The following is a 22,362-nucleotide window of genomic DNA, read 5'->3' as shown; positions in this document are numbered from 1 at the left end:
TGGCTGTGCCCCTGCCCAGTCATGTGAAATCCATAGATTAGGGCCTCATTAATTTATTTCATTTGACTGATTTCCTTATATTAAAACTGTAACTAAGTAAAATCGTTGAAATTGTTGCATGTTGAGTTCATGCGTTTGTTCAGTATACATCCTTAGTTCACCTGAACCACTTCAATATCCTTAGTTTATCTTAACACTATCTCTAACTCAATCCTTTGTTCCACTTCATACCTGTTCATACCTCCTCATAGCAACCTCTTCCATTACCTAATACAGATCTCATCGTCCAGCGTTACATACGACTTCAAAGTAACGCATTGTGGAGCCTACGTCGTGCGTCCCAAAATGGCACCCTGTTCCCTATATAGTGCACTACGTTTAACCTGAGCCAGGGTCCTCTTCAAAAGTAATGCACTATATATGGAATAAAGTGCCATTTGGAACGGAACCATCGACAAGCGCCACTCTCTTTCGCTGTTGCCATGGCGTCGACAGTTGCATTAGTTATAGGTGTTGGTACTTTTCTTTTTCTCCGTCTCTCTTTTCTTCCTCTCCGGGTTATTCCTGGAGAAGAAAAGAAGGGAATACGCCCCCCTTGACATTTCCCAAGTGTCCAGAGCCGTTAGTCATTCCACAGAAGGGCATATGACTATTGTTCGTTGTCCATTATTGTTCGTTGCCCCACTGTTTTAAGTTGTACTTGAACGTGTCTACCCGTATGAAACGGTACCGCCCGCGGGGAGAGAGAGGGGAGCTGAGGACAAGGTCTGAGTGATGTCTGTTGAGTAGCAAGTAGAATGTGCGCTATAATCCAGTGCTACTTCCACATCGGTATTTTCTTTCCCGGTGTATTTTCATAGTTGATCAATGGACATAGTTTTGCAACGAGAGGCGTTTGTCACTCGGCTTGCTCAGGGGAAAACGCATTACATTTCTGGTCTATTCGTTTGTCCTCTATTTCTTATTTTCTCTTGCATTGTGGGGTTCCCTGTGCTATCAATTACGACATGGGTTGGTCTAAGCTAGTAGAGAACTGGGGGGACCATTTAATGCAACTACAACAACAACAACAACAAAAAGATGAAAGATATTTTCGCGGGTGCGTGGACATCGACTGTAAGGGAATAGTCGTCTGGAGGAGCGATTGCATTCATTTGCTCGAAGTTAGCTTCACCTAATGAACCTCTCCCCGGCTGTAAACATACATTACTTCTGATGTTTGTTCCACAAATGTCAGTGAATGTCAGAGAAATGTCAGCGAGGGCACACTTTACTCTGCTGTACGTGTGTGTATGTGTGTCTGTGCGACTCTGCCTGTGTGTGTGTGTGTGTGTGTGTGTGTGCAGTCTGTCTGAACTCATCCTCACTGCAAATGACACTTATTTTGGGGTTTAATTCCAGTAGTTTGTAAAGGCCTACATGTATTTTGGGCATTTCCTGACATTTTAAAATAAACACTTTACTTCCATGTCTCCTTTCTGTGTGGGAAGAGCCACTCAGTTAGGCTTCTTACAAGGCCTGTTATGCAATGCGTTTCCTGTTCATGTGATACTGTTTGAAATATTCCTCATTTAGGCTAGTAGGCAAGATTTTGTCTTTGTAGGTGTAGACTTCATGTGGATCATATTTATCTCCTATAGAAGAGAAGGAGAGCTTAATGCTGGCCAGTCTTCCCAGAGGCTTTATTCACTCCCAGCCTTGTTTTAGAAGCCCTTAGTCCAGAACCCTCAATTTCCCTCAACCTCCCCCCCCTCGTCCCCGTCCCCGTCCCCGTCCACCAGACAGAGGCACTGGACCCCCGCCCACATGCCCCAGCTGGCAACATTGGACTGGAGTGTTGCTTAGCTTCACATTCCCATGGTAATGGCAGCCCTCCTCCCTCCTCTGCCCCTCTCCATCCTTCTGCTGTGGACTCTATCGACCCCAAATAACCCCAGTGAGTCAGATCCCCCTACTGACAATAGTATAGTCTATAGGAGGCCCCTACACAAGCATATGTCAGGGTTTAGATTTTGCCTGTGTGTGTGTGTGTGTGTGTGTGTGTGTGTGTGTGTGTGTGTGTGTGTGTGTGTGTGTGTGTGTGTGTGGCCACATCTGTGTGTAGCTTGGTATTACTCTTCGGAATTATAGGTAGCTAATTTGTTAATAGAAGCAATTTGGATTAGACTTAATTGAAATGTGAGTGGTACTTCTCGCCTCAGCTATATACTCCTAAGGGTTTTTTTCAATGGTGATCATTGGAATTCCACTTAGTTCTGTACTTTTCAACTCACCTCAGCCAAACTTCTCTCGCTCTCTCTCTTTCTATCTCTCTCCCTCTCTCTCGCTCTCGCTCTCTCTCTTTCTCTCTCATATTTCCAAATGGATCCCTGCCTGTGTCTCCCCGCCTCAGTTTCCTGCCTTAATCAGAGACTCACCTGCATATATTAGCTCTGTTCTTCAAAGACACTGCTCAAGCTTTGTACCCACATGTGTTTTTAGTAATCAGAATCCCACTCTCTCGGTCCCACCCGAAAGGAATGATAGAGACTGAGAGACAAATCTAGGCCAACACACTCTTCTGAATGACAATCGTGTTTGAAGGCAGTAGGCAAAAACAGTGCGAGGTGTCCCTGAATCACATTCAAGCCTGAGTAAAAACACTTCAACACAACACCATTAAAGAATCTCGGCACAGACTCATCCATTCTAGTTAACGTGGAGGTGTCTTTTCTGTGAATCTTTAACTGCCGAGTTCACAGGAGGTTGGTGGCGACTTCATTGGGGAGAATGGGCTCGTGGTAACGATGTGGAATGGTATCAAATAGATCAAACACATGACTCCGTTCTAGACGTTATTATGAGCTGTCCTCCCCTCAGCGGCCTCCATGGGTGGAGATGCGAGTGGTGTAGGCGCCCTTTAATGCAATCAGTGGTCTTTTGTCTGATTTCTTTCGTCATTTGCATGTATTTTTTCACTAAAGTAGTGCACTGGCCCTTTACTTGCATTAGTGGACAGACATGGACCTCTGTAGTGTGTGTGTGGGGACACACACACACACACACTTTTTTTCAGTATCTTGCTTTGTCAAAAATAGATAGTTGTATAATTAACAACAGTATCTTGCAGGATTCAATTGCTTGGATTTGTAAGAGTTGTTGCACTGTCTCTTTCTCTGCGATCGTCATTCTAATGGAATCCAGAAAGAACAAAACCCTGTCCTCAAACATGTATGTCAAAAGGTGCAAAATGATGGTCAAAGACACAAAACACATCTGTCACGTTCTGACCTTAGTTCCTTTGTTTTGTCTTTTGTTTTAGTATGGTCAGGGCGTGAGTTGGGTGGGTTGTCTATGTTAGTTTGTCTATGATTTTCTATTTCTGTGTTTGGCCTGGTATGGTTCTCAATCAGAGGCAGCTGTCAATCGTTGTCCCTGATTGAGAACCATATTTCGGTAGCCTGTTTTCCATTGTGTTTTGTGGGTGGTTATTTTTTGTTTCGTGTTGTGTTGCACCTTACAGGACTGGTCGTTGGTTGTTTTGTTTTGTTTTCAGTGTTCATTAAAATATGAACACTTACCACGCTGCACCTTGGTCCTCCTCTCCTTCCCCAGATGACAAGCGTTACAACATCAAATTCTTATTTTTTTCCTTGATCAAATAACATGGAAAACAACCATTTTTTTTCATGCAGTATTAATTTACTGTTATTCCAAACTACTTAATGTAAATACATTACTGTATATAGTACATAGGCTGGTCATCCAGGTTTGTACCTTCCATCACCAAGAAGACATCATGTGGCTTGTGGTGTGATCATGTGGCTCAGTTGGTAGACCATGGCGGTTGCAATGCTAGGGTTGTTGGTTCAATTCCCATGGGACAATGCATGCATTCACTACTGTAAGTTGCTCTGGATAAGAGTGTCTACTAAGATGGGGAAAAAGGAATGAATAGAAAATGTCTGTTTTCACAGATCAATTTGCAAAGTATCTCAAACTGGAAAACATATAATATATGCCATTTAGCTGACGCTTTTATCCAAAGCGACTTACAGTCATGTGTGCATACATTCTACGTATGGGTGGTCCCGGGAATCGAACCCACTACCCTGGCGTTACAAGCGCCATGCTCTACCAACTGAGCTACAGAAGGACCACATATGTCAAGAAAGTGTTTTAAAAAAAAATATACCACAGATATCAGATGAAATGTTTTGTACAGATAATTATCCGACTCAAGTTATAAATGCGGGTAAACACTCAAATCCATTTCGTTGAAATGTTTTCACAAAGGGTATTGCACTGGGTCTACTTGTCCTGGATTAGTGGAACGATTTAGACGTCTTCGGCGCTGGCAATTCTTGTTGCTAAATCGCAGCACCCCCACCCCAAAACTACTTCCCACGGCTATGGCAGAGACTCTCTAGTCCATGCCCAGGTTTGCAGAAGTAGGAATACGTTGAAAGTCTCCATTGTTTCCCCAGTTTTGATACTTATTGGCTGAACCGGGGGGTAGAGTTGATATGCTTCTCTTTCGAGTGTGTTTTGAGGCGCTTGCCACCATCCCACTAGTCTCCTCTGTCTCTCCCCGTCAGAAAGGAAACGCGAAGCTCTAAAGCGACTCCACCAAGCTCCTCCGTTTCAGTTTCCCACTCTCTAATCCGTCCCTCTTTTTAAACGGCTGTCGATGGTGCATGAAGTGTCACTGCCGAGGAATAGAGGGAGAAATAAACGGGGCATTCTTCGAAAAAGGCCTCGCCGCTGAAAGAACAAGCTCATACATAGGCTCTCTTTCTCTCTCTCGCTCTCTCTCTCTCTCTTTTGTTTAGCCTCTAACCAAATACGTGTGTTTTTCTAACTTGTCTCTTTGTTTGTTCCTCCAGCAGAGACCATGACCACCGCTACGTCCCCCATCCTGTTGAAATGGGACCCCAAGAGTCTGGAGATCCGCACCCTGACCGTGGAGCGGCTGCTGGAGCCCCTGGTCACACAGGTAGGGACACATAGCTTTAACAGAGGCTTTAGCTCACCGGGCTAACATAGTCGTTGGGGGTAACGGAGGTGGTTTAGAGAACCGTGATCGCGTGACGAGTAACCGTGCTGCCTAACCTGTAGCCTTGGGCTTCACCTGTCTTGTGGTGCGCCCGGAGACCTTGGTGTAAACCCAGCTGGTCACTTACTCACTGGTTATAGCTAGCGACAAGGTAAGACGCTTTCTGGTTTTACTGGTAATAAAGTCACTGGTTATTAAAAATCTAAGCTATACTGGGGTTGGATCAACCGAGTCATCTGGCTAGTGAGAGACAGGTGGTCCCGCGAACCACGATCTTGTGATGAGCAACCTTGCCTGGGCTGCTGCCTAGGCTTTAGCTTGTTGGGCTAACGCAGTCTTTTGATGAGTAACCTTGCCTGGGATGCTGCCTAGGCTTTAGCTCGTTGGGCTAACGCAGTCTTGTGATGAGTAACCTTGCCTGGGCTGCTGCCTAGGCTTTAGCTCGTTGGGCTAACGCAGTCTTGTGATGAGTAACCCTGCCTGGGCTGCTGCCTAGGCTTTAGCTCGTTGGGCTAACGCAGTCTTGTGATGAGTAACCTTGCCTGGGCTGCTGCCTAGGCTTTAGCTCGTTGGGCTAACGCAGTCTTGTGATGAGTAACCTTGCCTGGGCTGCTGCCTAGGCTTTAGCTCGTTGGGCTAACGCAGTCTTGTGATGAGTAACCTTGCCTGGGCTGCTGCTTAGGCTTTAGCTCGTTGGGCTAACACAGTCTTGTGATGAGTAACCTTGCCTGGGCTGCTGCCTAGGATTTAGCTTGTTGTGCTAACGCAGTCTTGTGATGAGTAACCTTGCCTGGGCTGCTGCCTTGGCTTTAGCTTGTTGAGCTAACAGTCTTGTGATGAGTAACCTTGCCTGGGCTGCTGCCTTGGCTTTAGCTTGTTGGGCTAACAGTCTTGTGGTGCACAGGAGATTTGGGATCAAACCCAGCCAAACTCACACTCTCTGGTTATAGCTGACAACAAAGCTGACAACATGCTGGAATGACTAGCAGAGAGACTAGCAGGCAGAGAGATTCTGTATGGGAAAGGCTTCAAAAGATAAAAGTTATTCTTTCCATAGAGGCATTCCCCAGAAACTAGCGTGCTTAGCAACCGCTTCTCTAAAACAGCTTTGATAAACCTGCAGCTTCTGGGCAGGTAGCAGCGCGCGCGCAAACACACACACACACACTGTCCGTATCTGTTTTGAAAATGCTAGACTTACTGTTTAGCCTTGTATTCTACAACCCCTTTACTCCAACTTCCCCTTGAGAGTTTTGGAAGTATTGATTCTACACTTCTTGCCAGCTTCGGTCTGCCCCATTGTATCAAGCATAATTTCCGTTCTCTTTAATCTCTGCTGTTGATTTTATTTCTGGGTTAGTGACGGATGGTTCTGGCGTCCCTGGACGACTGGCTTAACAAGCAAGCAACAACAGCCAAACAGATGCGATCTTTAAAGCATGACTTGATGTGTGAGAAAATAGAGAATGGAATTTGATTTCCTTCTGAGGCACTGAGATTTGTTATTCCAAAGAAAGCAAAAAGTTTCGGACAAGGTTGCGGGAATTAGCCTGTATTCAAGGCAGAGATAATACCACACACACACACTGCTCTGAGCTCGAGATGAGAGAGTCAGCTTTTGTTTGTCTATTTGTGGATGAGAGAGACATTAGTGTGTGTGTTTATGAACACTGGGAGTGGAGTGGAGCATTGCCCTCTTCCTCTCGCTGCTGTATGAGGGAGAACAACTTAGTAAGACAGCCTCGGTCACTATACTGCAGCTCAACAGTGCAGTAAAATATGAAAATGCTATACTTCATCTATTACACGATCACATAGTTCATGAAGACAGCCGGTCTCCAAAGAGGGCAGCGGCGGGCAACGCTAAGATCGCAGCTCCAAGGGAGACAACAGAGAGATTTGATTTGAAACAGAGGAGAGGAAACATTTTCGCTAAGACAAAGCCTGTGTGATTGATTTGGTTCATTTCAGGCACTTTCTCCCCCCCATATGTTTCCTCTTCCGCCCATTTTTATATTTGCCAGGGAATTGATTTTGAATTAAATGTGAACTTTTTTTTGTCACGGCCTGTGACAACTATCTGTCAAGCGGTTGTCTCATCTGTACCGTGCCGCTTTCGACGAGAAGAGAAAAGGGAAACAGACAGCGAAAGAGAAGATGGAGGAGCAAAGAAGAGTAGCGGGTGAAGGGTTAAAAGAGGGTAAAGGAGAGATGAGAGAATGTTTTTGGCTTGTATTGGTTGTGCATGTGTCTACACAGACAGTAGATGTATCTACGGATGTACACAGCCTATTTTGGCTTAACAGTTTAGTGAGGAAGGCAGATGGATGTACAGTTGAAGTCGGATGTTTACATAAACTTATGTTGGAGTCATTAAAACTCGTTTTTCAACCACTCCACAAAATTCTTGTTAACAAACTATAGTTTTGGCAGGTAAGTTAGGACATCTACTTTGTGCATGATACAAGTAACTTTTCCAACAATTGTTTACAGACAGATGATTTAACTTATAATTTACTGTAACACAATTCCAGTGGGTCAGACGTTTACATACACTAAGTTGACTGTGCTTTTAAACAGCTTGGAAAATTCCAGAAAATTATGTCATGACTTTAGAAGCTTCTGATATGCTAATTAGCATCATTTGAGTCAATTGGAGGTGTACCTGTGGCTGTATTTCAAGGCCTACCTTCAAACTCAGTGCCTCTTCGCTTGACATCATAAAAACATCTAAAGACATCAGCTAAGAACTCCAAACGACTGAAGTTACCACATTCATCTGTACAAACAATAGTACGCAAGAATAAACACAATGGGACAACGCAGACTTCCTACCGCTCAGGAAGGAGACGTGTTCTGTCTCCTAGAGATTAACGTACTTTGGTGCGAAAAGTGCAAATCAATCGCAGAACAACAGCAAAGGACCTTGTGAAGATGCTGGAGGAAACGCATACAAAACTATCTATATCCACAGTAAATCGAGTCCTATATCGACATAACCTGAAACCCCGCTCAACAAGGAAGAAGCCACTGCTCCAAAACAGTTTGCAACTGCACATGGGAACAAAGATCATACTTCTTGGAGAAATGTCCTCTGGTCTGATGAAACAAAAATAGCACTGTTTGGCCAAAATTACCCTTGTTATGTTTGGAGGAAAAAGGGTCTGGCTTGCAAGCCGAAAAACACCATCCCAACTGTGAAGCACATGGGTGGCAGCATCATGTTGTAGGGGTGGCAGCATCATGTTGTGGGGGTGCTTTGCTGCAGGAGGAACTGGTGCGCTTCACAAAATAGATGGCAGCATGAGGAAGGACAATTATGTGGATATATTGAAGCAACATCTCAAGACATCAGTCAGGAAGTTAAAGCTTGGTTGCAAATGGACAATGACCCCAAGCATACTTCCCAAGTTGTGGCAAAATGCTTAAGGACAACAAAGTCAAGGTATTGGAGTGAACATCACAAAGCCCTGACCTCAATCCAATAGAGAAATTGTGGGCAGAACTGGAAAGGCATGTGCGAGCAAGGAGGCCTACAAACCTGACTCAGTTACACCAGCTCTGTCTGGAGAAATGGGACAAAATTCACCCAACTTTTTGTGGGAAGCTTGTGGAAGGCAATGCTAACAAATACTAATTGAGTGTATGTAAACTTCTTACCCACTGGGAATGTGATGAAAGAAATAAAAGCTGATAAATCATTCTCTCTACTATTATTCTGACATTACACATTCTTAAAATAAAGTGGTGATCCTAACTGACCTAAAACAGGGAATTTCTACTAGGATTAAATGTTATGTGAACATCTGCGTTTAAATGTATTTGGCTAAGGTGTATGTAAACTTCCGACTTCAACTGTATTAGTTTCCATATTATGGGCCAGTTTCGGACAGTTTCCATGTTTGGGATAGTTTAGGGTAGTTCTCATATTTGTGTATTAGCCTTATTTACGGTAGTTGCATCAACGAAGTGATCTGAAATCACACTCAAGGCCTGTGAAATCAAGTGCTGCCAAAATTCAAACTTTTCCAAATGTCATGGTCTCTAACAGAGATCAGTCGTTAGCACTCACTCCAACGTAGACTTCTAAAGCTTTACCAGTGATTCAACTTTAGAGCTAATTCTACTTCATCTTTTATCTGAGAGACTGCGCGCACTTCACATTTGATTAACTTCAGCCATCTGTAACTCCGACCTTCAAGAACTTTCGGTGTTGAAATTCAAGTGCCACTTGCCGTGCATTCGCACTACCGTTGAGTTTAATAGACCATAAATATATATATTTTTTTAATAGACCAAAATATTTTCTCTCAGGCAGGTCAAGTTAAATAAATGAAGGAAAATCAATGTGTGAATGGATGGATGGACAGTGTCTTTGTGAATAGAATGGCATTGACAGGGATGAGTTGGCTCGGCTTCTTGCTAGCTAGCGAGAAGCGCTAGTTTAATCAGAGCGAGCTAATCACTCTCTCTCTCTCACACACACACACACACACACACACACACACACACACACACACACACACACACACACACACACACACACACACACATCAGGCTCATCTCTGTGGGTAACCAAGCGGTGCTGCCACCCAGGAGCACACAGGGATCCAAAGGGTTCATCTCCTCCTTGGCTAGCCGGGGGGGAAAAGGCCAGGTGGAGTCATGCTTGAGCACTGATGCCCTTTTGTCCGCCTCAGCCACCATGGAAGGTCTGTTACCACTCTGAGGAAGAGAGAGAAGTGTGTGTGTGTATGTGCGCAAGTGTGTGTGGGGTGCAAGTTCACACTCGCACTTGTGCACGCACGCTCTGGATCACGACCCTGTCACGTCTGAGCAGCGATGGTGTGGTTCTGCTTCCTTGCCTCGTCTGTTTTGGGCACAGTCCTCCCGGGCGGCTGAGTCTCTCCAGACTAGGACCAAGACAGCCGTTTACACTTCAACAGTTGCTTAGCTAACTCAGCCCAACACAGTGTCCAAACAGCAGAACTTGGTTTGAGATTGTATATGAAAGAACAGTCTAGACCGTGCCATGCTCTATTCTCTCCTGTCCCATTCATCAGCATACTGTCTTGATCTCTGGTATAGAATCTGAACCTATACGACCGTACCTATTTTCATGCCATTCTAACGAGGCCCATCTCATGTCTGAGGCCTCTCGACTATTCTGTCAGATATGTAACTCTGTGTCAAGATTCAACCGAGGCTGCATTATTGTAGCCCACAGCCCCCCCTTTCTGGCTTTGGAGTGAAGTATGATGAATGTGATTTATGAGGTGGATATGTGGTGTGGTTTGGCAGCGCAACAAGGTTGTGACTTTGTCTCTGCTTTTTAGTGATTGGGAGTGTCCATCTTTGTCCCAAGTACACAAGTATCTCATTCCCCTCAGCCCGTGTTCTCTCTCTCTTTCTTTGTTTTCTAACAGAAAACACGCGAGAAAGGCCAAGTTGTACTTTTACTCAGCAGTGCATGTATGCTCTCTGTATGTGGCACATGGAATGTCGACTGTGCGGTGACGTAACCCTCCGCTTAGAGCAGGTTGTGCACTGGTGCATGTGTTTTTGTGTGTGTCTGTGTGTGTGTGTGTGTTTACATGCTTGTGTGACATCAAAGGATTTTTCTAACAGCCTGTTTAATTACTCCCTGTCTGTCTGGCCCTGTGCTGACTCCTACCCCTCGCCCCTGACACGTCCTGTAGATAATTGGTATGGCCCTGTGCTGACTCTAACCCCTCGCCCCTCGCCCCGCGCCCCTGACACATCCTGTAGATAATTGGTATAGCCCTGTGCTGACTCCTACCCCTCACCCCTGACACGTCCTGTAGATAATTGGTATAGCCCTGTGCTGACTCCTACCCCTCGCCCCTGACACGTCCTGTAGATAATTGGTATGGCCCTGTGCTGACTCTAAGCCCTCGCCCCTCGCCCCGCGCCCCTGACACATCCTGTAGATAATTGGTATAGCCCTGTGCTGACTCCTACCCCTCACCCCTGACACGTCCTGTAGATAATTGGTATAGCCCTGTGCTGACTCCTACCCTTCGCCCCTGACACGTCCTGTAGATAATTGGTATTGCCCTGTGCTGACTCTAACCCCGCGCCCCTGACACGTCCTGTCGATAATTGGTATAGCCCTGTGCTGACTCTAACCCCTCGCCCCTGATACGTCCTGTAGATAATTGGTATGGCCCTGTGCTGACTCTAACCCCTCGCCCCTGACACATCCTGTAGATAATTGGTATAGCCCTGTGCTGACTCCTACCCTTCGCCCCTGACACGTCCTGTAGATAATTGGTATTGCCCTGTGCTGACTCTAACCCCGCGCCCCTGACACGTCCTGTAGATAATTGGTATGGCCCTGTGCTGACTCTAACCCCTCGCCCCTGACACATCCTGTAGATAATTGGTATAGCAGTGTGCTGACTCCTACCCCTCGCCCCTGACAGGTCCTGTAGATAATTGGTATGGCCCTGTGCTGACTCCTACCCTTCGCCCCTGACACGTCCTGTAGATAATTGGTATTGCCCTGTGCTGACTCTAACCCCTCGCCCCTGACACGTCCTGTAGATAATTGGTATGGCCCTGTGCCGACTCCTACCCTTCGCCCCTGACACGTCCTGTAGATAATTGGTATGGCCCTGTGCTGACTCCTACCCTTCGCCCCTGACACGTCCTATAGATAATTGGTATGGCCCTGTGCTGACACTAACCCCTCGCCCCGCGCCCCTGACACATCCTGTAGATAATTGGTATAGCAGTGTGCTGACTCCTACCCCTCGCCCCTGACACGTCCTGTAGATAATTGGTATAGCCCTGTGCTGACTCCTACCCCTCGCCCCTGACACGTCCTGTAGATAATTGGTATGGCCCTGTGCTGACTCTAACCCTTCGCCCCTGATACGTCCTGTAGATAATTGGTATAGCCCTGTGCTGACTCTAACCCCGCGCCCCTGACACGTCCTGTAGATAATTGGTATAGCCCTGTGCTGACTCTAACCCCTCACCCCTGACACGTCCTGTAGATAATTGGTATGGACCTGAGCTGACTCCAACCCCTCGCCCCTGACACATCCTGTAGATAATTGGTATGGCCCTGTGCTGACTCTAACCCCTCGCCCCTGACACATCCTGTAGATAATTGGTATGGCCCTGTGCTGACTCTAACCCCTCGCCCCTGACACGTCCTGTAGATAATTGGTATGGCCCTGTGCTGACTCTAACCCCTCGCCCCTGATACGTCCTGTAGATAATTGGTATAGCCCTGTGCTGACTCTAACCCCTCGACCCCTGATACGTCCTGTAGATAATTGGTATAGCCCTGTGCTGACTCTAACCCCTCGCCCCTGATACGTCCTGTAGATAATTGGTATAGCCCTGTGCTGACTCTAACCCCTCGCCCCTGACACATCCTGTAGATAATTGGTATGGCCCTGTGCTGACTCTAACCCCTCGCCCCTGACACGTCCTGTAGATAATTGGTATGGCCCTGTGCTGACTCCTACCCTTCGCCCCTGATACGTCCTGTAGATAATTGGTATAGCCCTGTGCTGACTCTAACCCCGCGCCCCTGACACATCCTGTAGATAATTGGTATAGCCCTGTGCTGACTCTAACCCCTCACCCCTGACACGTCCTGTAGATAATTGGTATGGACCTGAGCTGACTCCAACCCCTCGCCCCTGACACATCCTGTAGATAATTGGTATGGCCCTGTGCTGACTCTAACCCTCGCCCCTGACACATCCTGTAGATAATTGGTATGGCCCTGTGCTGACTCTAACCCCTCGCCCCTGACACATCCTGTAGATAATTGGTATGGCCCTGTGCTGACTCTAACCCCTCGCCCCTGATACGTCCTGTAGATAATTGGTATAGCCCTGTGCTGACTCTAACCCCTCGACCCTGATACGTCCTGTAGATAATTGGTATAGCCCTGTGCTGACTCTAACCCCTCGCCCCTGATACGTCCTGTAGATAATTGGTATAGCCCTGTGCTGACTCTAACCCCGCGCCCCTGACACGTCCTGTAGATAATTGGTATGGCCCTGTGCTGACTCTAACCCCTCGCCCCTGACACGTCCTGTAGATAATTGGTATGGCCCTGAGCTGACTCCAACCCCTCGCCCCTGACACATCCTGTAGATAATTGGTATGGCCCTGTGCTGATTCTAACCCTTCGCCCCTGACACATCCTGTAGATAATTGGTATGGCCCTGTGCTGACTCTAACCCCTCGCCCCTGACACATCCTGTAGATAATTGGTATGGCCCTGTGCTGACTCTAACCCCTCGCCCCTGACACGTCCTGTAGATAATTGGTATGGCCCTGTGCTGACTCTAACCCCTCGCCCCTGACACGTCCTGTAGATAATTGGTATGGCCCTGTGCTGACTCTAACCCCTCGCCCCTCGCCCCGCGCCCCTGACACATCCTGTAGATAATTGGTATAGCAGTGTGCTGACTCCTACCCCTCGCCCCTGACACGTCCTGTAGATAATTGGTATAGCCCTGTGCTGACTCCTACCCCTCGCCCCTGACACATCCTGAAGATAATTGGTATAGCCCTGTGCTGACTCTAACCCTTCGCCCCTGACACATCCTGTAGATAATTGGTATGGCCCTGTGCTGACTCTAACCCCTCGCCCCTGACACATCCTGTAGATAATTGGTATGGCCCTGTGCTGACTCTAACCCCTCGCCCCTCGCCCCTGACACATCCTGTAGATAATTGGTATGTCCCTGTGCTGACTCTAACCCCTCGCCCCTGACACATCCTGTAGATAATTGGTATGGCCCTGTGCTGACTCTAACCCCTCGCCCCTCGCCCCTGACACATCCTGTAGATAATTGGTATGTCCCTGTGCTGACTCTAACCCCTCGCCCCTCGCTTCTGACACATGCTGTAGATAATTGGTATGGCCCTGTGCTGACTCTAACCCCTCGCCCCTCGCTTCTGACACGTCCTGTAGATAATTGGTATGGCCCTGTGCTGACTCTAACCCCTCTCCCCTGACACATCCTGTAGATAATTGGTATGGCCCTGTGCTGACTCTAACCCCTCGCACCGCTCCCCTGACACGTCCTGTAGATAATTGGTATGGCCTTGTGCTGACTCTAACCCCTCTCCCCTGACACACCCTGTAGATAATTGGTATGGCCCTGTGCTGACTCTAACCCCTCGCACCGCTCCCCTGACACGTCCTGTAGATAATTGGTATGGCCTTGTGCTGACTCTAACCCCTCTCCCCTGACACACCCTGTAGATAATTGGTATGGCCCTGTGCTGACTCTAACCCCTCGCACCGCTCCCCTGACACGTCCTGTAGATAATTGGTATGGCCCTGTGCTGACTCTAACCCCTCGCACCGCTCCCCTGACACGTCCTGTAGATAATTGGTATGGCCTTGTGCTGACTCTAACCCCTCGCACCGCTCCCCTGACACGTCCTGTAGATAATTGGTATGGCCCTGTGCTGACTCTAACCCCTCGCTCCTGACACATCCTGTAGATAATTGGTATGGCCCTGTGCTGACTCTAACCCCTCGCCCCTGACATGTCCTGTAGATAATTGGTATGGCACTGTGCTGACTCTAACCCCTCGCCCCTGACATGTCCTGTAGATAATTGGTATGGCCCTGAGCTGACTCTAACCCCTCGCCCCTGACACATCCTGTAGATAATTGGTATGGCCCTGTGCTGACTTTAACCCCACGCCCCTGACACATCCTGTAGATAATTGGTATGGCCCTGTGCTGACTCTAACCCCTCGCCCCTGACACATCCTGTAGATAATTGGTATGGCCCTGTGCTGACTCTAACCCCTCGCCCCTGACACATCCTGTAGGTAATTTGTATGGCCCTGAGCTGACTCTAACCCCTCGCCCCTGACACATCCTGTAGATAATTGGTATGGCCGTGTGATGACTCTAACCCCTCGCCCCTGACACATCCTGTAGATAATTGGTATGGCCCTGTGCTGACTCTAACCCCTCGCCCCTGACACATCCTGTAGATAATTGGTATGGCCCTGTGCTGACTCTAACCCCTCGCCCCTGACACATCCTGTAGATAATTTGTATGGCCCTGTGCTGACTCTAACCCCTCGCCCCTGACACATCCTGTAGATAATTGGTATGGCCGTGTGATGACTCTAACCCCTCGCCCCTGACACATCCTGTAGATAATTGGTATGGCCCTGTGCTGACTCTAACCCCTCGCCCCTGACACATCCTGTAGATAATTGGTATGGCCCTGTGCTGACTCTAACCCCTCGCCCCTGACACATCCTGTAGATAATTGGTATGGCCCTGTGCTGACTCTAACCCCTCGCCCCTGACACATCCTGTAGATAATTTGTATGGCCGTGTGATGGCCGAGCTGCTCCCAGTAAACACAGCAAGTGCTTGCAGATTGATATGAGAAGTGGATGAGGGCTTGTCTTCAATAGGATATATGGACTATTGGAGACCCACGCTTGTGGTTGCTTGTGGGTGAAAACTTTATTTTCCATCACTGGTTGGTGTTTGTATGTAGTTTGCATGTCTCTGTGATACCTTCTTTTTTGGTGCTGATGATTTCTGTGCCTGCACGTGTAGGACAATGTGTCCTTACTTCTCCCCAGCTTGATCTTTCTCTTTGTGAGTGGCTTCGTTTCCTGCAGATACACATACAGATGTTGGATCTTAATTTGATCACCCGGTTGCAGGATAACATTCCTGCATCCGGGTGATCAAGTTAACATTCCTGCAACTTGTAGTGTATTTGAGGTTTAAAAAGGCTTCTTCAGTTTGCAATTTCCCCTTTTGAAATTTCAGACTTGATTTTTCCCGTACGAAAAATGCATCAACTCCCTACAAAAAAAAAAATCCATTAATTATAATCCACATAATAATTCACATTTCCTGTTGCTGCAGGATTATTTTCTTCAGCAAACTGTCTGCAATGAAGATCCTACATCTGTAAGGGGAGATGCGTTTCTTATTATCTTTCAATTATTTCTCCTTTCAACGAAACAGCCCTTTACAGGCAGCGGTTGACAAATTGAACCTGCCGATGCAAATAGTTTGGCTAACCCTTAATGAAGGGTTAATTCATCCAGAATGAAATTCATCCTAGACGGTGAGTGAAGCCGTATAATCAGTGACACACACACACGTAGGCTATTTATCATTATCCTATTGTCCTAATATTATAGTCTAACATACAAAAGTACGTTCCATTGTGAATGAGTCCAGAATTATTGGCCGACAGAGATTGAACCCCTATCTAAACAGCTATTCTCATACGCACATGTAAACAACATAGCGTGATTATATTAGCCTTTATATTAAAGTGTAGCAAGAAAAAATGTTTTTACCATTGCGTACAAAATGTTATTCTGGTCCCTAGGAGGTCTAAAGGATAGTCACAACTAAGTAATGTGTGTGTGTGTGTGTGTGTGTGTGTGTGTGTGTGTGTGTGTGTGTGTGTGTGTGTGTGTGTGTGTGTGTGTGTGTGTGTGTGTGTGTGTGTGTGTGTGTGTGTGTGTGTGTGTGTGTGTGTGTGTGTGTGTGTGTGTGTGTGTGTGTGTGTGTGTGTGTGTGTGTGTGTGATCATTCATTTAGCTTGTCCACCCATGCCTGAACCGCTTGGCAATTATGATCCATTTGAGTCTCCCTGCAAAACGAACCGTATGTGCAACATGAATTACGCTGTCACACACAGAAACACAATTCAATTATTCCATTTCATAAATAGAAGGATCGGTGTGTTACTGTTACGAGGATAGAATGATTCCTGTTGTATCTTTAAAGCAACCCTCTGGGATTTGTTTGTCAGAAAAACGTGATGGGGCCGGGGAAATGGAACCCCTTTCAAATTCATAGTCAGCGTTCTACAAAACAAATCTAGTTGTTTCAGCTAATTATTATTATTGGGTAACTGGTTACACAGACTTGTTTTAGTCTTCTAAACTTTTCAGTCCAAGTGTTTACCTGAACAAAAATTGTTGGCCCAAATAAGTCAAAATGCAGTTCACTTAAAATGATGTTTTTGCTCAAATTGTCTCATATGTTCATTCATACGAATGAACTAAATACAAATAGTTGGCTTCAATTATTATTTGAGCATCTTACTTAAAAGGCTGTGGAGCACAGACACACACACACACACACACACACACACACACACACACACAGTGCTTATAACATACAATGTTTTCAATGCGGTAACTTTCTTGGGTAGAGTAGACTGCAGCCCTCCAAGGCTAAGATGATACCTTTAAAAGGGCCCAATGATGTGACATACTGCCTCCACTGTCCAGTCTATTCAGAGACACACACACAGTCACACACACACGCAGGGCCGGTCCTGGACACTCTGCCTCTCTCGGCAGAAAACAAATGTCCCCGCCCCCACGAAATAGAAGTTTCAGTAATGGACAGAGAAATAGGTTTTCTTATCATATTTCTCAATGTCAAACCAGATTTGTCTTGTTTGCAACAGCTGTTTGCAAATAATGGCATATTAGACATCCTTATGACTCGAAGCATGGCACTTTCAAAAGTGACCTTTCCACCCAGACAGAGGCTCTACCGACACAGACAAAATGTAAGCTTCAACTGCTGGCTACTCGTCCGTTGTATATCCCAACAACAGAAGTGCTTCCCTAAAAGCTGCCTGGGTTTAAACAAACATCTTCTCTTTTCAGGAAGAGAAGAGCTCAATTACTGTAATAGGGACAGAATAGCAAAGTCCATTTTCTTTTTGTATCTCCTGGAATATCATAGGCTGCAGCTCAGCTTCATAGAGAGGAATCAATATATCTCCATACGCTTCGGAGTCTCCCGCCGGCATTTTAGAGCTTGTTTCTAGCATGAGGCATCACCGAGTGAAGCATAGTTATAGAGCGCTTGATATCGTTTGGGTATGTTTCATGAATTTATTTCAAAATAGAAAACAAACATCGATATGCTTTTTGCCCTTTCCTCACGCAATTCGAGCCCTGGTTTTATAACATAACACACCAAGCCCTTCCCAGGCACGGAGGTATTTAATCAGTACATGCGGCAATATTGGAGTATTTGGCTATACCGACATTTATGGATAGCATAACTGTGTCTGTCAAACAGGTAGACTTGCCACTTATCTTTTGGGAATGGGAAGAAATAGGTTCCAATTTGATATGTAATTCTATGATTATGCCCATAAAAAAATGTTGGTGCACGCATGCACTTATAGGAGGTCCTAAGCAGAAGGGAATGTTTTTTGAACCCCTGCATCGGACAGTTACAATGTTGCTATCACTATGCAGCCAACGGCCTATAGTAGGAAACAGAGTTTCTTACTAATAATATGCCACGTTGTTATCACACATGGCAGGACTCCACAATTGGTACAATAAAATAGCACTTTTACATTACATATTTAACAAATACTTTAATATTCCTGTAGAACTGTAAAAAAAAAAAAAAGTGAGATCGTTTCACTGGAGCATTGTGTAAAATAAGCTTTATGACAATGACCCAGCCTTAACAAATTTAGTTTTTTTTACATATTGAATTTGATTGACCAATGTCAGCTTCAGCATTTATGTATTTAGTCTTCACCTGAAGTGGCCTCTTTCCTCTTCATTGATGCTGCATTGCAGTCAGCGATGTTCTCTCGGGAGCTGTCCATGGTCCTGAAATCAAATCATCTGAGAGAGACAGAGAGATAACGGGGGGAGAGAGTGATAGATTGAGGTTAGGATCTAGTCTATTTAAATAAAATAAATACAAAGTAAACAGGTGATAGATAATTGAGTAATCTTACAAATTAATGCAAGCGAATGATCAACGCTTACCGTCTCAATGTAAGCAGCAGCCTCTCTGAGTTAGTGATTGCTGTTTAGCAGTCCGATGGACTTGAGAGAGAAGTTGTTTTCAATCTCTCAGGTCCCAGCTTTGATGCACCCTGTACTGACCTCGCCTTCTTGATGATAGCGGTGTGAACAGGCAGTGGCTCGGGTGGTTGTTGTCCTTCATGATCTTTTTGGCCTTCCTGTGACATCAGGTGCTGTAGGTGTCATGGAGGACAGGTAGTTTGTCTCCGGTGATGTGTTGTGCAGACTGCACCTACCTCTGGAGAGCCTTGCGGTTGAGGGCAGTGCAGTTGCAATCAGGCTGTGATAAATCCTGACAGGGTGCTCTCGATTGTGCATCTGTAAAGTTTGTCAGGGTTTTGGGTGACAAGCCAAATTTCAGCCTCCTGAGGTTGAAGAGGTGCTGTTGCGCCTTCACCACACTGTCTGCGTGGGTGGACCATTTCAGTTTGTCTTTGATGTGTACGCCGAGGAACTTAACTTTCCACCTCCACTGCTGTCCCTTCGATGTGGATAGGGGGTGCTCCTTCTGCTGTTTCCTTAAATCCACAATCATCTCCTTTGTTTTGTTGATGTTGAGTGAGAGGTTGTTTTCCTGACACCATACTCCTCCTCTCTGTAGACTGTCTCGTCGTTGTTGGTGATCAAGCCCACTACTGTTGTGTCCAGGAGGCCGCTAACTCTGCCCCTTCTGCGGCGCCGTTGTTTTGGGTTGGCTACTGGGATTAGATCTGGGTGGCGGTTCGAACTGAGGATCTGCTTCGGGAAAGTGGTATTCCTGGTCGTAATGTTGGAAATTTGACGTTGCTCGTATATCCAATAGTTCTTCCTGCCTGTATGTAATAAGACTTAAGATTTCCTGGGGTAACGGTGTAAGAAATAATACATAAAAAAATAAAATAATGCACTCGAAGCGAGTCAACCATCTCTGTCGGCACCATTTTGATATGCAATCAGTATGCTGATAGAATTTAGGTAGCCTTGTTCTCAAAGTTTGAGTCTCTTGACTCGTAGAGTCAAAGTTTGAGTTTGAGCTTGGAGAATGTGCGCTCTCCACTTGCCACTGTCACCGGGAGTCTGAGAAGATCTCCCAGAGCGAACAAAGGCATTGAGATAGAAGGAGGCCATTTGGGGTCTGGATATGTACCCCTGTGCGTTGAGTGCTTTTGCCTCACTGCCCAGTCTCCTGCTCAAACACGTTGATTCCATGTCCTTGAATGTGGGGATGTTGTACAGGATGCTGAAGACACTGCTGTGCTCTTAAAGCTGCGTCAAGCGCTCATTGGCGAATCATGAATCTGATTAGCTAAGATGATTACCACTAGTAGTAGCTAGCTCATGTTAACAGGCTAGGTTAGGCTACTGCCTTAATCACTAATCGTGTTCGTCACACCAACATAAAAAAAACAATACAATCATTTAATTGGCGGATTCATTTCTGTTAACGTTTCACAATTGCATAATCCAATATAAACACACCAAGTGGGAATTGCAGAAACGCTATGAGCTGGTGGCTGGGGTGCCGCCGGCAGTGCAGTAGCCGATCAGGGGCGCCGGGGAGCCAATTGTCAAAATGCCGCCCCAAATTCAAGCGCCGCCATAGGTGGCTGCTTAATCTAGCCTATCATGTATGCGTGTCAACTATGTAAATTGAAAAAATTGTATGTTAAAGCACTGTGTGTATGTAACTAGTTCCACTGACTTTTTTTAGTTAAGATGACCAAAAAATGATTTTGAGTTGAATGAACATCTGAGACAATTTAAGCAGACAGCATAACTATAAAGTTGACTGCATTTTTTTCCCTTTCATTTTCTCAAGTTGGAGCTAAGTTTTGGGCCAACTAATTGTTTTTGTTCAGGTAACACTTGAACCGAAAAGTTGAGTAAAAAAGAACAAGGCTGTGGAACCAGTTACTTAATAATAATTAGTTCAAACAACTAGATTTGTTTTACAGTGTAGACGCAAGGACAGACATCCACATGATAGGTTAGAACAAGTTTACACGATTCCCAGATTCCAGATTGTGGCTTTAATGAGAGCAACTTGAACATACGATAATACTGATCTCCCTCTGTGTTAATTGAGCCAGGCTCGTTATTTTCTATCGTCTGTGATCATGGTGGAACGTGTGAATCCTCCGACATGATGGCGAGATTGTGTGTGAGTGTGTATGAGTGTGTGTGTGTGTAGTGCGAGTTCCCCCGCAAGTCTTTGTTGTTGGGCAGGCAAGCGTCAGGCATCTCTGACTGGAAATGATAATGATCGCTCTCCATGTAAAAAGGACAAGGGAGGGAGGGAAGGAAGGGTAGACAGAGAGGAGAGAAGGAGATACGGGGAGAGAGAGGGAAGGAGAGAGCAAGAGGGAGAGTGATGGGAAAGAGAGGGAGAGACAGAAGAGAGGGAGAGAGAAGGTGGAAGAGAGGACTTGTAGTAAGAAAGAGTCGGTACTGTATAAGTTGAAACTAATTAGCCCCTGGTGGACCTTCAGATCATAGAGATGCAACATAATCGTGTTCTATTTCATTCTGAGCTTCAACTTCTCCCAAACATCACACAGGTCAGTACTGGGCCACTCTGTTCCTAAGAAGGATTGGTAGTGACCGTGGGATATATCCCAAATGGCACCCTATTCCCTATGCTAGGAAATAGGGTGCCATTTGGGACAGAGAACGGAAAAGTGAAGTATTTTTTGACATAACCTAATAGGTCTAGATGTGCTAGCTAGCCTACTTTATGGCATTCTCCTCCAATTTACAGTGCCTTTGACATACCCCTTGACCTACATACCCTAACCCTAACCTAACCACTAACCCCACCCTTATTCTAACCCTAACCCTAATCCCACCCTTATTCTAACCCTAACCTCGCTCTTACCCCAACCTTAAACCTAACCCTAACCCTATCCCCTACCTGGACTTAAAAGGGACGAAAGACCAAGGATGAAGAAACCTAAAAACCAACGCACCCCAAAACCAACTTTACTAATGTGGGAAACTATAGGGTTCTACAATCTGGGCGGATCTGTGCCCGAACCCCTCGACTCCCCCATTGGGCAAGTGGGGTGCAACCCTCCCTCCCAGTCTCTGCATTAGCTTGAAGGCATCAGATCCACCTTGTGGATTCCTTAACAAACAAAAACCTAATCCTAACCCCTATCCCCAACCCACATTTTGTTGTGTTACAACCTGATTTGAAAATTGATTAAATATATGTTTTACACACAACACCCCGTAACGGCAAAGTGAAAACATGTTTTTAGAAATTGTTTCAAATATATTGAAAATTCAAGTCTTTCCATAGATTTTGAAGCTGATTTAAGGCAAAACTAGGCCACTTAGGAACATTCATCGTCATCTTGGTAAGCATCTCCAGTGTATATTTGGCCTTGTGTTTTAGGTTATTGTCCTGCTGAAAGGTGGATTAATCTCTCAGTGGCTGTTGGAAAGCAGACGGAACCAGGTTTTCCTCTAGAGGTTTGCCTGTTCTT

General features: G+C 46.0%; 1 protein-coding gene across 5 annotated transcripts in view; it reads left to right on the top strand.

Moving 5' to 3' along the window:
• Positions 1–22,362, top strand: part of LOC118395356 (catenin alpha-2) — a 697,964-nt gene that overhangs the window by 34,943 nt on the left and 640,659 nt on the right. For 3 of the 5 annotated variants that reach the window (XM_052464401.1, XM_052464402.1, XM_052464408.1), the window contains exon 2: positions 4,866–4,975. In XM_052464401.1, the coding sequence (XP_052320361.1) occupies positions 4,874–4,975 (102 nt within the window). In that variant the 5' untranslated portion in view covers positions 4,866–4,873. Of the gene's footprint in view, positions 1–631; positions 766–4,865; positions 4,976–22,362 lie in introns of those variants that run through there. The other 2 variants (XM_052464405.1, XM_052464403.1) reach the window with 2 other exon arrangements.

Source organism: Oncorhynchus keta, chromosome 16 (genome assembly GCF_023373465.1).
Source record: "Oncorhynchus keta strain PuntledgeMale-10-30-2019 chromosome 16, Oket_V2, whole genome shotgun sequence".
Taxonomy (NCBI): Eukaryota; Metazoa; Chordata; class Actinopteri; order Salmoniformes; family Salmonidae; genus Oncorhynchus; species Oncorhynchus keta.
Note: the sequence above shows the minus strand (reverse complement) of the source record. Positions and strands in the feature narration are given on the sequence as shown.